General features: G+C 44.2%; 1 protein-coding gene across 1 annotated transcript in view; it reads right to left on the bottom strand.

The window, feature by feature from the left end:
• zgc:112416 (uncharacterized protein LOC550509 homolog) overlaps positions 1–17,097 on the bottom strand; it is a 99,521-nt gene that overhangs the window by 14,312 nt on the left and 68,112 nt on the right. The window contains exon 9 of the mRNA XM_052011903.1: positions 7,718–7,857. Coding sequence (XP_051867863.1) covers positions 7,718–7,857 — 140 coding nt within the window. The remainder of the gene's footprint in view (positions 1–7,717; positions 7,858–17,097) is intronic.

The following is a 17,097-nucleotide window of genomic DNA, read 5'->3' as shown; positions in this document are numbered from 1 at the left end:
AATTATTCTCATCAACACATGGGGCACCTGGTACAATGAGCAAGTAAGGAAAGCTGCACCATCCAGTGGCTAGCTGTGGTGCCAAAGTGATGGATTCTTCCATCATCACCCCTAGGTATATCCTTCCCCACCAGAATTGTCCTTAGGTCAACACACATTGGAACTCCATGAAGTCTCTTGTTGTTCTAAAACATGGACAAGAAAAGCAGTTCCCATTCTCCCTCAGCAGATGAACCATCCCTCTATGTTCAGCAACACATGGAATAAGTACAGAGGACAGCATGGGCACAAAATATTCACTGGGTGGTGGCTTCAATGTCCATTGCTAAATTGGCTGAATTGGGTTTGCCTTGGCCACCCAACACCTCAGCATCTCAACTTCACCAGGGCCTTCTCAGGGCAATTTGGGCTGGGCAATAGATGGTGGCTTTTACCTAAGTACTCACATGCCAGGAATAAATAAGTAAATGAAGAAGAAGAGACCAAAATGAGATGCAAGGGCCATGTCACCACCATGGTAGTTTGGGGAAGGCAAGATGGGGGAACATCAGTAACTGGGAAGATGACGCCTTAACACAATGTAGTACAACCATGTCCTTCAGTCACTGCCTCTGAATCGGGCTGTTCATATGACGTTGACTACTTAAATGGAACAGATTTGTTTCTCCTGGCATATGAGAAAGATAATCCTCCATGTCACCTTACAATACATTTAATGGTTGGCCATATTTTAGATGAGGTAAGTATTTAAGCTTTAAACTTCTTGTACCTTAAATTCTATTAAATTTTTAAAAAATTCTTCAGCTTCTATCCCGCTGTTATCAGATTATTGAATGGTCCCCTAGTATGATAAAATGAACTCTTGACCTCACAATCTACCTTGTTATGGCCTTGCACCTTACTGGCTGCCTGCATTGCACTCTCTCTGTAGTTGTAACACTATATTCTGCATTCTGTTATTGTTTTCCCTTGTACTATGTACACATACTTGTACACATCAATGCACTGATGTGATGAAATGATCTGTATGGATGGCATGCAAAACAAAGTTTTTCACTGTACCTCAGTACATGTGACAATAATAAACCAATTTACCAATCAGTTTAATTTCTTCCAAAGTGGCACAAAAGAACCAACCAAATGTGATTGTAATGAATTATCTCAGTTTAGTTGAATCTCACTAAATAGACAGGCTGTCAAAATCAGAAGAAGATATTTTAGTTATTATCTCACTGAAAATCTGGTGAGCAATGTTACAAATTGCAGTTGACAGCATTTGTGGACTGTACTACATCTTCTGCCATAATGACTGAAATTTAGTTTAGCCCTGATTTAACTTTTCAGCAGCATATTCATTGAAAGGTCAGCAACTTGAAACGTTGACTCTGTTTTTCTCTCTCCACCTATGCTGCCTGACTTGCTTGGTATTCCCAGCATTTCCCGATTTTACTTTAGCATCTGCAGCTTTTGGCTATTGTTTAATGGTGATTTACTTGTATTCCAGGCAGCAATTGGCAATCTTTCACAGCTGAAAGCCCACTGCCCCACAAGCTTGCTTCGTCATTCAATAAGACTTTAATCATGGAGTCACAAAGCACAGAAACAGGCTCTTAGGCCTATCAAGCCCCACTTGCACCAATCCTACACTCATCCCATTCTGTTCTCCTCACAGTCCCATCAACTCTGCCCGGATTCTACACTAGGCCACTGTAATTCTACACTGTAATTTACAGTGGCCAAATGACCTAGCAACCTGTTGGTGTTTAGGATGTTGGAGAAAACCGGAGCACCTGGAGGAAACCCACATGGTCACAGGGAGAACAAGCAAACTCCACACAGACAGCATCTGAGGTCAGAAATGGACCTGGGTCTCTGGAGCTATGAGGCAGTGATTCTAATAGATGTGCCACTGTTCTGCCCCTAAGTTGATCTTCAACCTCAACTCTACTTGTCTATCATATTTCCTTGTATTAGGTAGACAGCAACAATCTGATATGATCTCCATGTGGTGTTAAATCAGCAGGCCAAAGTCCCTCATCAATCAATGGGATGTGTCATTGCTGGGTCAGGTTCTTGAATGGCTTCATGAGCCTATGATAAGCCAATGCTGTTCACTGCCAGCAGAACCCAGTGAAAAAAACACTTGTGGTTATAGATTGGACAAGAACTGGATCGAGGCACTTTAAGGACCCTTCACATTCCAGTGGCAAGCCGACACTCATTGTTGATATTTTACATGGATACTGACCACTTGGTGAGGTGGTGTAGATCCAGCAGCCCGAAGAAAAGTTGTTGTAGAAGGGAAATGAGAAGTTTTCAAGGATTTTTTTTTAACAGTGGAAAAAAATCAAATGTCAAATCTCTTCTCCCGGCACTAATTTTGCTGCAGAGCTAAGAGGTGATGTTTTCCAGAATGAAAAACCTTCGATGCTTCGTTCTCATTAGAGTGGCTGCCAACTCCTGATTATCGACTATTCCTAGTATTATAGAACCATAGAACACTACAGTACGGAAAACACGCCATTTGGCCCTTCTAGTCTGTGCCAAAACTTTATTCCACTAGTCCCATTGACCTGCACCCAGTCCATAACCCTCCAGACCTCTCCTGTCCATGTATCTATCCAATTTATTCTTAAAACTTAAGAGTGTGCCCGCATTTACCACATCAGATGGCAGCCCGTTCCACACTCCCACGACTCTCTGAGTGAAGAAGTTCCCCCTAATGTTCCCCATAAACCTTTCCCCTTTCACCCTAAAGCCATGTCCTCTCGTACTTATCTCTCCTAATCTAAGTGGAAAGAGCCTACTCGCATTAACTCTGTCTATACCCCTCATAATTTTGTAAACCTCTATCAAATCTCCCCTCATTCTTCTACGCTCCAAGGAATAAAGTCCTAACCTGTTCAATCTTTCCCTGTAACTCAACTCCTGAAGACCCGGCAACATTCTAGTAAATCTTCTCTGCACTCTTTCAATCTTACTGATATCCTTCCTATAGTTAGGTGACCAGAACTGCACACAATGCTCCAAATTTGGCCTCACCAATGTCTTATACAACCTCACCATAACATCCCAACTCCTATACTCAATACTTTGATTTATGAATGCAGGATGCCAAAAGCCTTCTTTACAACCCTGTCTACCTGTGACACCACTTTCAGGGAATTATGTATCTGAACTCCCAGATCCCTTTGTTCCTCTGCACTCCTCAGTGCCCTACCATTTACTGTGTATGTCCTACCTTGATTTGTCCTTCCAAAATGCAACACCTCACACTTGTCTGCATTAAATTCCACCTGACATTTTCTGGCCCATTTTTCCAGTTGGTCCAGATCCCTCTGTTATCTTTGAAAGCCTTCCCCACTGTCCACTACACCTCCAATCTTAATGTCATCAGCAAACTCGCTGATCCAATTTACCACATTGTCATCTAGATCATTGATATAGACAACAAACAACAATGGTCCCAGCACAGATCCCTGAGGCACATCACTAGTCACAGGCCTCCAGTCTGAGAAACAATCATCCACTACCACTTTCTGTCTTCTCCCACACAGCCAATTTCGAATCCAGTTTACAACCTTTCCATGGATACCTAGTGTCTGAACCTTCTGAACTAACCTCCCATGTGGGACCTTGTCAAAGGCCTTACTAAAGTCCATGTAGACAACATCCACAGCCTTTCCTTCATCTACTTTCTTGGTAACCTCCTCGAAAAACTCTAGAAGATTCATTAAACACGATCTACCACACACAAAGCCATGCTGACTATCCTGACAACCAAGGGCTGATTATAGATACTCTGAGTATAAGCTTACAAAATTTCTCTATTCACCAAATATTCCTTGAGAATGAAAGACTCCATGTGACACAGCTTGTTAAAAAATTTGAGTGAGAGAACTAAGGAATTATTGACTGGTAAGCCTAATATCTGTTTTCAAGACATTAGGCTGAGAATAGGTACAGAGCCCAGCCATCTTCAGCTGCTTCATCAATTACTTTCCTTCTGTTATGAAGTTAGAAGATGGGTTGTGTGCTGATGATTGCAGTATGTTCAATTCCACTCACCACCACTTAGCAAGTGAAACCTTCTGGACTCAATATTGAACTGATATTCACTTGCTCTGTCTGGGTCAGAAGTGGCCACTTCTGCTGTAAGTCATCCATTTATGAATTTGGCTCTGTTTTTCTCTCTCTATTAGTACTGCCTGACTTGCTGGGCGTGTCCCACAGCCCTGCTATTATCAACACGTAATTCAGACAAAGAAGCAGAATCCACTTCCAATTGTTCCATTTACCCATTTACCCTGGCCTCACCCTATCACAGATATTTCCTTTGCCCTATCCAACGCTTCTGCCACCTTCTCTGTAACTTAAAATTACCTTTTTCATCTCTCTTTCCTGCTTCTGGCCTGAAACACTAACTCCGTTTCTCGCTCCACAGATTGTAAATGTATCCAGTATTTTCTGCTTTTGTTTCAAATCTCCCAACACATTTCTTCCCTCCGCCATTAGCACAACATAACTGCGATGTGTACTATCTACAAGGTGTGCTACTCTGGGGAACCTCCCAGACCTCTGACCTCTACCACCAAGAAGGATAAGGGCAGTGGGCGCATGGGAACATAATAATATGCAGGTTTGGCAATAACTGATGGCCTTACCAGTGATGTTTTCATTCCAAAGAAGTACAAAAAATAGACATCTTCAGTTTCTCGGAGAGAACCAACACTGACTCTCAAGTGATGGGTTATGCTTTACAAATGTGAACAAATTATTTTTCCTGGAGCTGACTAATGTAGTGGACAGGGAATGTCTACGTATGATCAAATAGATTTACAAAAGGCAGCTGACAAAGTCTCCCAAAGGATGCTGTTCACTAAAATTGAAGCTCATGGAAGCGAAGGCAAATTATTGATTGGGACAGGAAATTGACAAGGAAATATAGAGAAGAGGTATGGGCAGGTACCACAAGTAGGTTAGATGTGACTACTGGTGTCCAATAATGATCCGTATTGGAGTTGCAAAGAATCAGTGTGCTTAGAAATGACTTTGTTATTGGAATAGGAAGCCTAATATTAAGGTATGCCAGTGACAGAAAGATGGTGCCATTGTGCATAGTGTAGATGTAAGCACTAAATCACACAGAGATATTAATAGATTAAGTGGGAAAAACTATGGCAAGGGAACTTAGATGTTGGGAAATTTAAGGTATTTAACACAAATACCTTACATTTCCCAACATCTAAATTAACACAAGATGGAGAGATTGGAGCACTTTCTCTACTACAGGAAGCTATTAAGTTTTCAGTTGCAGGAGATACGAGGAGCCATGTACATAAATCACTTAAATGCCATAAGTGAATAAAGAAAGTGTTCAAAGGCTAAAGGACTGCTGGCCTTTCTATCAAGAGGGTTAGAGTATAAGGGAGTGAGGTTATGCTATGGTTGTATGAAGCCTTGCTTAGACTACACTTGAAGTACCTTGAGCAGTTCTGGGCAACGCACTAGAGAAAGGGTATATTCACCAAAATGATTCCTGGGGTCTACAAGGAGAGATTTCACAAAAAGGAATTTAAACAGTTAAGATTTGATTTGATTGGTGTTTCCAAAATATGACTCTATCGCTCTCTATCAAGAGGGCCTGACGGGATGGATGGACAGAAACAGCTGGCTGAAAAGTCCAGGGGATGGAGTGTAAAACATTAGAGCCCAGTCTTTCAGGAGTTAGGAAACATTTCTACCATAGACAGTGGCCACAGTTTGGAATTCTCATCTAAGATTGCCACCGATATTTACAATGGCATAATTATGCTGGAAATTTGATTAGTATTTCTTTAACAAAGCATTAAGGGAGTAAAGGGAAAGGCAGGCATATAGAGTCAGATGACAGATCAGCGGCGATCACACTGAATGGCAGAACAGGCTTTGGCTGACTAATTTTCTTGTTTGACTTCGTGGTGATTAATGAGTTGTCAGACAACATAAATGACATCAATGCCAAATGTATTTTCAAAATAGCCCAAATGAAAAGTAAGTCATTTCCTCCTGATTATTTGGTTTTCACTAACCACGTGATGAATATTCTTTCACCACTGCCACAATGACAGGAGTGTTTACCATTTACAAAATGCACTGTGGTTACTTGCCTAGGCTGCTCTTTCAGCAGCTTCCAAATCTGCGACATCTGTACTTGGAGGGACAAAGGCAGCAAGTGCATGGACACACTGCCACCTGCAGGTTCCTTCATCGTCGCTGGGTCTAAATTCTGGAACTCTCTCTCCAACAGCACCTTCACCAGAGGGCTGCAGGGGTTCAACAGGGTGGATTATCACCACCTTTCCAAGGGCAATTGGGAATGGGCAATAATTGCTGAACTTGCCAGCAACACCCACATCCTGTAAAATGAATCAATAAGGATATGTTCTTTATGGCTATGACAAGAGCTTCTACATAATGGTTAAATCCCGTCGTCTGACAACTGGAACTGCAAGTTAAAGGCAATATTGGAGATCTTGAAGATATGTGTTGTCTTCAGAATGGATTCACAAAATTGCACCTATCAAGATATCAATCTCCCTTCAATTAATGTTTTCCATGACCTATATTTGCCCAGAGAATTTATGTTGTGGAAAACAAATGGGCAGAGGTAGTTGGGAAAACTTCGGAGAAATCATTCCCACTTACTGCAATGTTTTACAAACCTTTTAAAGAGAAAATCCATTATTCCTGTTATAATGCAACAATGGCCTCAGCAGTCCTGAATCTGTCACTAATGACCATTGGTCCATGCCAGTCAATTTGTCTGTCTTCCATGGAGTAATTTGGTTTTGGACCTCCCGCAGAACTGACAATCAATGATAATTGGTAATTAATTGGTGATTGGTTTGGAAATTGACTGGCTTGGATCAATGGTCATTAGTGAGGGCAACAGCACAGGTGGTCTATGGAAATTATGTCATGAGGAAAGTTTTTAAGGATCTTTTGGGCTTCAGGTGGTCAGCACCAAGGAAGGCAGTACAACAGCACAACTTGTAGAGCTGCTGCCTCACAACTCCAGTGACCCAGGTTCAATCCTGATTTATGGTGTGTCTGTGTGGAGTTTGCATGTTCTCCCTATGACTGTGTAGGTTTCTTCCGAGTGCTTTGGTGTCCTCCCACATCCCACAGACATGCAGGTTGGTAGATTAATTGGCCACTGTAAGTTGTCCATAGTGTGTTGGTGAGTGGTAGAATCTTGGAGGAGTTGATGGGAATGTGTGGGGAATAAAATGGGCTTAGTGTAAATGGGTGTTTGATGGTCTGTGTGGATTCAGTGAGCTGAAGGGCCTGTTTGCTTGCTGTGTGACCCTGTGACTTTATGTGTGAGAGGAAATGATGTTCAAAATAAGGGCAGGCACGGTAGTGTACCGGTTAGATTAACGCTATTATAGCGCCAACAACCCGGGTTCAATTCCGGCCGCTGTCTGTAAGGAGTTTGTACGTTCTCCCCGTGTCTGCGTGGGTTTCCTCCGGGTGCTCCGGTTTCCTCCGGGTGCTCCAGTTTCCTCCCATATTCCGAAGACGTACGGGTTAGGAAGTTGTGAGCATGCTCTGTTGGCGCCGGAAGCATGGCAACACCTGTGAGCTGCCCACAGAACGCTCTACACAAAAGATGCATTTCACCATGTGTTTCAATGTACATGTGACTAATAAATAATATCATCAATGTTCTTACCTGTCCATGAGAGACCACAGGACTGGTGGAAGAACCTCCAGGTTGGGAGTATGCCATTGGAGGCAGTGCTTTCAACATCATATTATGCATAATTATCTGATGCATTTGGGCATTTTGCATTAACATCAGCTCCACCATATCTGTGAACAAATAAAGAAAAGATTGTGCTACAGGACCAGCTAAGTATCAGGAGAATTTTTTCACATAATGTAACCCCCTTCCATGCAAGCACTGAAAAGACATATGCCAGAAACTTCTTCATCACTATAACCTTTTCTGCCTCATAAGGATTAGCGTGGTCTGCTACCTGAGGGCCTTTAGAGGAAGTGCAGTGGCAGTGCAGATAAGGAAGCAGCTGAAGATCAAGAGCAGAAATACTAATGTACAATTGTTCTTCAGGCTGGCAGAAAGGTGTAGCCCACTCAAGATCACAAGATCACATGACAAAGGAGCAGAAGTAGGCCATTCGGCCCATCGAGTTCACCTCGCCATGAGCTAAACTATTCCCATCTAGCCCCAATTCCCGGCCTTTTCCCCATATCCCTTGATACCTTGACTAATTAGATACCTATCAATCTCCTCCTTAAACACCCCCAATGATCGGGCCTCCACAGCTGTATGTGGCAACAAATTCCATAAATCCACGACCCTCTGGCTAAAGAAATTTCTTCTCATTTCTTTTCTAAATGGGTACCCTCTAATTGTAAGACTGTGCCCTCTAGTCCTGGACTCACCCACCAAGAGAAACAACTTAGCCACATCTACTCTGTCCAGTCCTTTCAACATTTGAAATGTTTCTATGAGGTCCCCTCTCATTCTTCTGTACTCCAATGAGTACAGTCCAAGAGCCGACAATCACTCATCATATGTAAACCCTTTCATTCCAGGAATCATCCTTGTAAATCTTCTCTGAACCCTCTCCAACATCATTACATCCTTCCTAAGATAAGGGGCCCAAAACTGCACACAGTATTCCAAATGAGGTCTCACCATTGCCCCATAGAGCCTCATCAACACCTCCTTACTTTTATACGTTATACCTTGAAATGAATGCCAACATAGCATTCGCTTTCCTTACTGCCGATCCGACCTGGTGGTTAACCTTTAGGGTATCCTGCACGAGGACCCCCAAGTCCCTTTGTACTTCTGTACTTTGAATTTTCTCCCCATCTAGATAATAATCTGCCTGTTTATTTCTTTTTCCAAAGTGTACAACAGCACATTTCTCAACATTGAATCTCATCTGCCATTTCTTTGCCCACTCTCCTAAGCTGTCTAAGTCTCTCTGCAACCTTCCTGTTTCTTCAATACTCCCTATTCCTCCACCTATCTTGGTGTCATCTGCAAACTTAGCTACAAAACCATTTACTTCATAATCTAAATCATTGATATACAGTGTAAAAAGAAGCGGCCCCAACACCGACCCTAGCGGAACACCACTGGTAACCAGCAGCCAAACAGAACAGGATCCCTTTATTCCCACCCTTTGCTTTCTGCCTATCAGCCAATGCTCCACCCATTCTAATATCCTTCCTGTAATTCCATGGGCTCTCATCTTATTTAGCAGCCTCTTGTGCGGCACCTTGTCGAAGGCCTTTTGAAAATCCAAATACACAACATCTACAGACTCTCCCTTATCCATCCTACTTGAGATTTCCTCAAAAAACTCCAGTAGGTTGGTCAGGCAGGATCTTCCCTTCATGAAACCATGCTGACTTGGACCTATCTTGTCATGCACCTCTAGGTATTCCATAACCTCGTCCTTGAGGATCTGAATTTGGACCACAGCTCATTTGTGAAGCTTTTTGAAAGAGCAAGTGAAGAGAAATTGTGGCCAGCAGAAAAAGGGTCAGTAACTGATCCAAGGTAATTGGCAAAAGAAGCACTCCAGAACTAACTATGTCTCTAGCCAAGCTGTCCTCGTACAGTTACAACACAGGGACCTACTGACAACGTGGAAAATGCCCAAGTATTTCCTGTGTACAGTAAGAACAAATCTAATCGACTAATTTTCATCAAGTCAGTCTACTCTGAATCATCTACAAAGTGAGGGGAGCTGTCAGTGGCAGTGCTGTCAAGGGGCACTTATTCACCATTAACATCCTCACTGATACTCACTTTGGGTTTCACCAGGATCATCCATCTCCAGACTTGATCACAGCTGTGGTCTAAACAAAGATACAGAGCTGAATTTCAGAGGGGAGGGGAGAGTGATTGCCCTTGACATCAAGGCAGCATTTGAGTGTGGCATCAGGAGCCCTGGTGAATGGGAAGAGGAGGAAAACATTCTAATGGCAGGAGTCATGCCTGGCACAGATTAAGATGACTGTGGTTGTTGGAGGTCAATTATCCCAGCCCCAGTACAGCACCGCAGGTGTTCCTCAGGACAGTGTCCTAGACCCAACCAACTTCAGCTGCTGGAAGAAAGGCGAAAATGAGCCAGTCTACATTAGGGGATCGGCAGTGGAGAGAGTCAGCAGCTTTAAATTCCTGGGCATTAACATATTTGATGACCTGTCCTGGGCCCAGCACATAAATGCAATCACAAGGAAGGCGCACCAGCGTCTTTACTTTCTTAGGAGGTTTGGCTTGTCACCAAACACTCCAACATACTTCTACAGATGTACTGTTGAAAGTATCCTGACTGGTTGCATCACGGTCTGGTACAGCAATTTGACTGCACAGGAACATAAGAAGCTGCAGAGAGCAGTGGACTCTGCCCAGTACATCCCTTCCCGCCATCGGTAGTATCTACAGGAAATGCCACTTCAAGAAGGCAACATCCATCATCAAAGATCCTCACCATCCAGACCAGGCCATCTTCTCGCAGCTACCATTGGGCAGGAAGTACAGAAGCCCGAAGTCCCACACCACCAGGTTCAAGAACAGTTATTTCCCTTCAACCAGTCGATTCTTGAACCAACCTGCACAACCCTAATCACTACAGTTTAGCGACACCATGACCACTTTGATCACTTTGCACTAAAGTGAACTTTGTTTTTATTCTAATTGTGTTGTTTCTTGTAAAAATTATGTACAATTTATTTAATTTATGTGAATGCTGCTTATATGATGCTATGTGCCTGTGATGCTGCTGCAACTAAGTTTTTCATTGCACCTATGCATACATATGCATATGGCTATAAACTTGACTTTGACTTTGCTTCATCAAAATGAGGTAGTGGAGATTGCACAATGTTTAATACCACTCGCAGCTCCTCAGCAAATGAAGCAGCCCATGCCTATATGCAGCAAGAGCTTGTCAATGTTCATGTTTTGTGGCAAGTAACATTTGTGCCACAAAAATGCCAGGCAATGACATCTTCAACAAGGGAGTCGAACCACCTGCCCTGACACTGAGTAGCATTAGCGTCACTTGGTCCCCACCATCAATATCCAGTGGATCATTATTGACCAGAAACTCAACTATACCAGCTACATAAATACAGTGACTACGAGAGCGGGTCAGAGGCTGGGTATCCTGCAGACAGTGACTCACCTCCTGACACCCCAAGATCTTTCCACCATCTACAAGGCACAAGTCAGGCGTGTGAAGGAATGCTCTCCACTTGCCGGGATGGATACAGTTCCAAAAAGCTTCAAGCAGACCACTTGACTGGCATCAAATCAACCGTTCTAAACATTCATTCCCTCCACACAGTACATGGTGGCTGCAGAATGTACCATCTGCAAAATGCACTGCATTACTTGCCCAGGTTACTTGACAGCATGTTCCAAACCTGTGACCTCTACCACCAAGAAGGACAAAGGCAGCAGGTGCATGGGCACACCACCAGCTGCAGGTCACAGAGTCACAGACAGATGCTCGACAGTTGTGGCAGAGCTTGCACCTCCTACAAAGCGAAAACAGGTGGCATAAGTGGCAACGATGCATCACTTCCAGGTGAGCTTGATGTCTTTTAACGATAATGACACTCCTACACAAGCCCCCACAGCTCCGCACAGCTCTGTGATCTCTGTCTCAGAGGCCGATGTCAGGTCCTCCTTCAAGAGGATGAACCCTTGAAAAGCATCCAGCCCAGATGGCGTACCTGATTGAGTGCTGAAGACCTGTGCAGACTAATTGGCTGGCATGTTCAAGTATATCTTCAACCTCTTGCTTCTGTGGTCGGAGGTTCCCATCTACCTCGAAAGGGCACCTATTGTACCAGTGCCCAAGAAGAGGTGGTGACCTGGCTCAATGACGACCGTTCAGTCGCACTTACATCAACCATAATGAAGTGCTTCGAGAGGTTGGTTATAGCACGAATCAACTCCTACCTCAGAGATGACCTGGATTCCCTTCAATTTGCCTACCGCCACAACAGGTTAACAGCAGTTGGTATTTCACTGACTCTCCACTCTTCTGGATCATCTGCACAACAGTAATGCATAGATCAGGCTGCCTTTCAGTAACTACAGTCGGCATTCAACACCATCATCCCCTCCAAACATCATCAATCTCTGAGACCTGGGCCTCTGTTTCCTTCCTTTGCAACTGGATCCTCGACTTCCTCACTGGGACACCTCAATCAGTATGGTAAATTAACAACATCTCCTCCTCACTGATCATCAACACAGGTGCACCTCAAGGCTTGGCCTCCTGCTCTACTCTCTTTACAGCCGTGACTGTGTAACTAAGCACAGCTTCAATACCACCAACACTACTGTTGTTAGCTGAATCATGGGTGGTGATGAGTTAGTGTACAGGTGTGAGGTGGAACATCTGGCTGAGTGGTTGAGTGACAACCTGGCGCTTAACATCAACAACACCAAGGAGCTAATCGTTGACTTCAGAAAGGGGAAGTCAGGAGATTACGTAGCAGTTCTCATTGATGGGTTGGAGGTGGAGAGAGTAAGTAGCTACAAATTCCTGGGCGTTAACATCTCTGATGACCTGTTCTGGGCCCAGCACGTTGATGCAATCATGAAGAAGGCAGCACCTCTACTTAAAAGCTTAAGGAGGTTCGGCATGTCACCACATACTCTAACTAACTTCTACAAGTGCACCGTAGAAAGTATCCTGACTGGTTGCATCACGGCCTGGTACGGCAATTCCAACGCACGGGAATGTAAGAGGCTGCAGAGAGTAGTGGACACAGCACAGCCCTCCCCACCATTGAGAGCACCTACATGAGGCTCTGTCTCAAGAAGGCGGCATCTATCATCACGGATCCCCACCATCCAGGTCATGCCCTCTTCTCACTGCTACCATCGGGCAGGAGGTACAGAAGCCTGAGGTCCCACACCACCAGGTTCAGGAACAGCTTACTTTCCTACAACCGTCAGGTTCTTGAACCGACCTGCACAACCCTAACCCCTACCTCAGCAATGGAGCACTACGGACCACGTCTTGCACTACCGTAGACTTGTCTCTGATTGTGTTTTTTATGCACTAACATCTTGTTTTGCACAGTCGGTTTTTCACTGTCTTTTATAATTTATGTACAAGTTATATCCTGCCTGGGATGCTGCTGAAAGCAAGTTTTTCATTGTACCTGTACCTTCCCGTACAATAAACTTGACTTGACTTCCCCTCCAAGTCATACACTATCCTGACTCGGAAGTATTTACTTGTCCTTCATCATTGTTGGGTCTAAATCCTGGATCTAAACCCCACCTCCACCAGCAGCTTAGGAGGAGCACTTTCACTGGAAAGTCTGCGGCGGTTCAAGCAGTTCACCAGCACCTCCTCAATGGCAGTTAGGGACAGGCAATAAATGCTGGCCTTGCCAGCAATGCCAAGATCCTGAAAATTGAGAATTGTTTTTACTCTGCAAGTTGTTGTGAACTGAAAGCCCTGCCTGAATGAGTTGTGGAATTGGATAAAGCTTGCAGTGTGAGCAAGGTTGCAGGAGTCAAATTAATTAAATGGCTACATCAGATATTTAGCAAAGGACAATGGATCAAGTGGCTCTCTGTGTGCTCTTTCTACAGTATGGGCTATGTCATGCATTGGAGCTTTTGTTTCACAGTGATCCTATCAACTGCCTTGGAATATTTTATGGAGTGTCAGCTGTGGCTCATTTGATGGCACCCTCACCTATGGATTGTTGTTTTAAGTCGTGCTCCACTGACTTATGGCTGTCTGTGGGGGAAATCCTGTCTCACTTATTTCATTGAGTTTTTGAGGAGGTAACAATGGAGGTTAATGAAGGCAGGGTGACGGATGTTGTCTTTATGCACATTTGACAAGGTCCCACATGGTAGGCTGGTGCAGAAGGTTAAGGTACACGGGACCCAAGGCGAGCTGGCTAATTGGATCCAAAATTGGATTGGTGACAGGAGATGAAGAGTAATGGTTGCAAAACATTTTCCTGACCGGAGGTCTGTGACTAGTGGTGTACTGCAGGGATCGACGCTGAGAACTTTGCGGTTTGTGATATGTTTTAATGACTTGGATGTGAATGTAGGAGGTAGAATTAGTACGTTTGTGGATAACACAAGAATCAATGGTGTCTTTGAAATGTTGCAGTTGTACCTTCCTCTACCACCTCCTCTGGCAGCTCATTCCATCTACCCACCACACACTGCAAAAAACTTTCCCATTAGATTCCCTTTAAATCTTTCCTTCTCACTTTAAACATATACCCTCTAGTTTTAGACTCTGCTACCATGGGAAAAAGACTGTGACCATTCACCTTATCTGTGCCCCTCATGATTTTATAAACCTTTATAAGGCCACCCCTCAACCTCCTTCACTCCAGGGAAAACTGTCCCAGCCTTTTCAGTCTCTCCTTATAACTCAAACCCTTCAGTCCCAGCAACATTCCTGTGAACCCTACCTGCACCCTTTCTAGCTCCCTATAACCTGGCAACCAGAACTGCACACAATACTCCAACTGTAGCCTAACCAATGATTTGTACACCTTGTTCACTTTTCCTGCCAAAATGGACAGTTTCACATTTTTTCCACATTACACTCTCTTTGCCCACTCACTTAACCTATCTGTATCTCTTTGCAGCCTCCTTATGTCCAAGTCACGACCTGTAGCCTTCCACATCATCTGCTAATTTATGTCGAGCAGATGGATCAAAAGAGATGTTGATGAGATATATCATCAACAAACAAGTGGAAGATGATGCAAAACGCAAACTGCTGAAGGAACTCAGTGAGTCAGGCAGCATCCGTGGAGGGAAATGGACAGTCGACATTTCGGCTGAGACCCAGCATCAGGATGTAGCGGGGAGATGGCCAGTGTAAAGAGGTGAGGGGGAGGGGTGATGCAGGGGCTGGCAGATGATAGGTGGAACCAGATGAGGAGGCCCCCCCCACCTTGCTCTATCTGCCTATCATCCCCCTCCTCATCTGGTTCCAGCTATTGCCTACCAGCCCCTGCCTCGCCCCGCCCCCTCACCTCTTTACACTGGCCATCTCCCCACTACATCCTGATGCAGGGTCTCAACCCGAAACGTCAACTGTCCATTTCCCAGAATAGATGCTGCCTGACCCGCTGAGTTCCTTCACCTATTTGCTTTTTGCTCCAGATTCCGGCATCTGCAGTCTCCCTTACATCTCCACGTGGAAGCTGATGCAGTATTTCTGGATGTGTTGCCGAGGAACATAATGTGGATGAGAATTAGGAGGGGGCCAAGGGGGAACACCTGAGATACTGAGATATAGGAAGAAATGCCTTTCTGCAAATGACCCTTGGGCTAAGACTAGATATAAGAAGGCAGTGCAATCTCACCTGGCTGTGTATGGCAGAGAAGCCCTGGAGGAGGATGTAAAAGTCAACTCTATGAAAAGCTGCAGCCATGTGAAGAAGGAAGAGAACAAATAAGGCTACTTTTTTCACAATCACATAGGTCATTAGTGCCTTTGATCAGAGCCAGTTTGAATCAGAATTAGATTTATTATCACGGACTTATATGACATGAAAATTGTTGTTTTGCAGCAGCAGTACAGTGCAAAGACATAAAAATTACAATAAATTACAAAAATAAATAAATAGTGCAAAAAAAAGGGATAATGGACCATGTAGAAATCTGATGGTGGAGAGGAAGAAGCTGTTCCTGAAACGTTGAGTGTGGGTATTCAGGCTCCTGTACCTCCTCCCCTGTGATAGTAACGAGAAGAGAGCATATTCTGGATGGTGAGGGTCCTTAGTGATGGATGCCGCCTTCTTGAAGCACCGCCTCCAGGAGACTACAACATGTTTAAGGACTATGGGGAGGAATGAAAGGTTGGAGCTGGGGTGGTGGATAACTTGGTCAGAGAGGTTGTTTGTTTAGGACAGTCAGGATAACTTCAAATTTGAAGAAGGGCTCAGTAACTGAAGTGAGAAACCATTCAGAATACCAGCTTATATGGGAGCCAGAAAGGGAAGCTGGGTGAGCATCAACATTGTGAATAAAATCAACAGACCAAGAGCTGGGTCTCATGGTCAGTATAAGTTCAAGTAAGCCAGCGACAGAAAAATCGAAGAAACATGCAGTTTCAGAGGTAAGGCAGGAAGAAACATGAGGATTTTAACATGGGGGGGGGGGGGGGGGGTAGTTTCCAGAAGAGGAATGTGGGAGATGCAGTTCACTCGTTGGCCTCATCTTTAGGGACAGATGTTCATGAGCTTCAGTACCTGTTGTTGGAGGTGAGAGTAGATAAAGGAACTTAAGAAGACAGTTTATAGTAATGAAGCTGTGAGTTAACCTAGCATTCCAGGATGACCCTGTAATAGTGAGTTTTAACAGATGACTCATGTTTATGTCATTCAGCCATAGATCACGGAAACAGGCCCTTCAGCACACCAAGTACACACTGACCATCAAGCACCAATTTACATACATCCCATTTTATTCTAATCCTATGCTCATTCCATTTTATTCTCCCGACATTCTCATCAACTCCCCCCATTTTCTACCAATCACCGCACACTATAGCAGCCAATTAGCCCCCCATCTTATATGTCAGAGCACTCGGAGGCCACAGGGAGAGCGTACAATCGCCATGCAGACAGCACTGAAGGACAGGATTGAACCTGGGTCTCGGGAACCATAAGGCAGTGGCTCCAATAATGCCTCTACTGTGCCGCCCCATGTGGCCCAGGTAGATCTGATGAAGAACAGTTAAATCAGCCATCTATTGCATCTGTGCAAGTCTATGCCCCTTGGATTTAAAGAAACAGAGGTCAGACAAGCTATCAAAGTTGCATTCTATAACAATTGCCATGACAATGAAATCAGTGAAAAGGGTACAAACTGTTCAGGTGCAGGCAAGGCCCATGGTCTCATTTTTCCCACCGTTGATCTCAAGGAAATGACAGCTCATTAGAGCAGTGCAGTTGTACAATGGCAGCTAAAAAAAGTTGGCCATCAGCATAAATTGACATGGGAACTATGCCTGGAGAAACAGTCGGATTGGAAAAGAGAAAAATGTTTAC

Source organism: Pristis pectinata, chromosome 1 (assembly GCF_009764475.1).
Source record: "Pristis pectinata isolate sPriPec2 chromosome 1, sPriPec2.1.pri, whole genome shotgun sequence".
Lineage (NCBI taxonomy): Eukaryota > Metazoa > Chordata > Chondrichthyes > Rhinopristiformes > Pristidae > Pristis > Pristis pectinata.
This window is presented reverse-complemented; position numbering and strand designations above follow the sequence as displayed.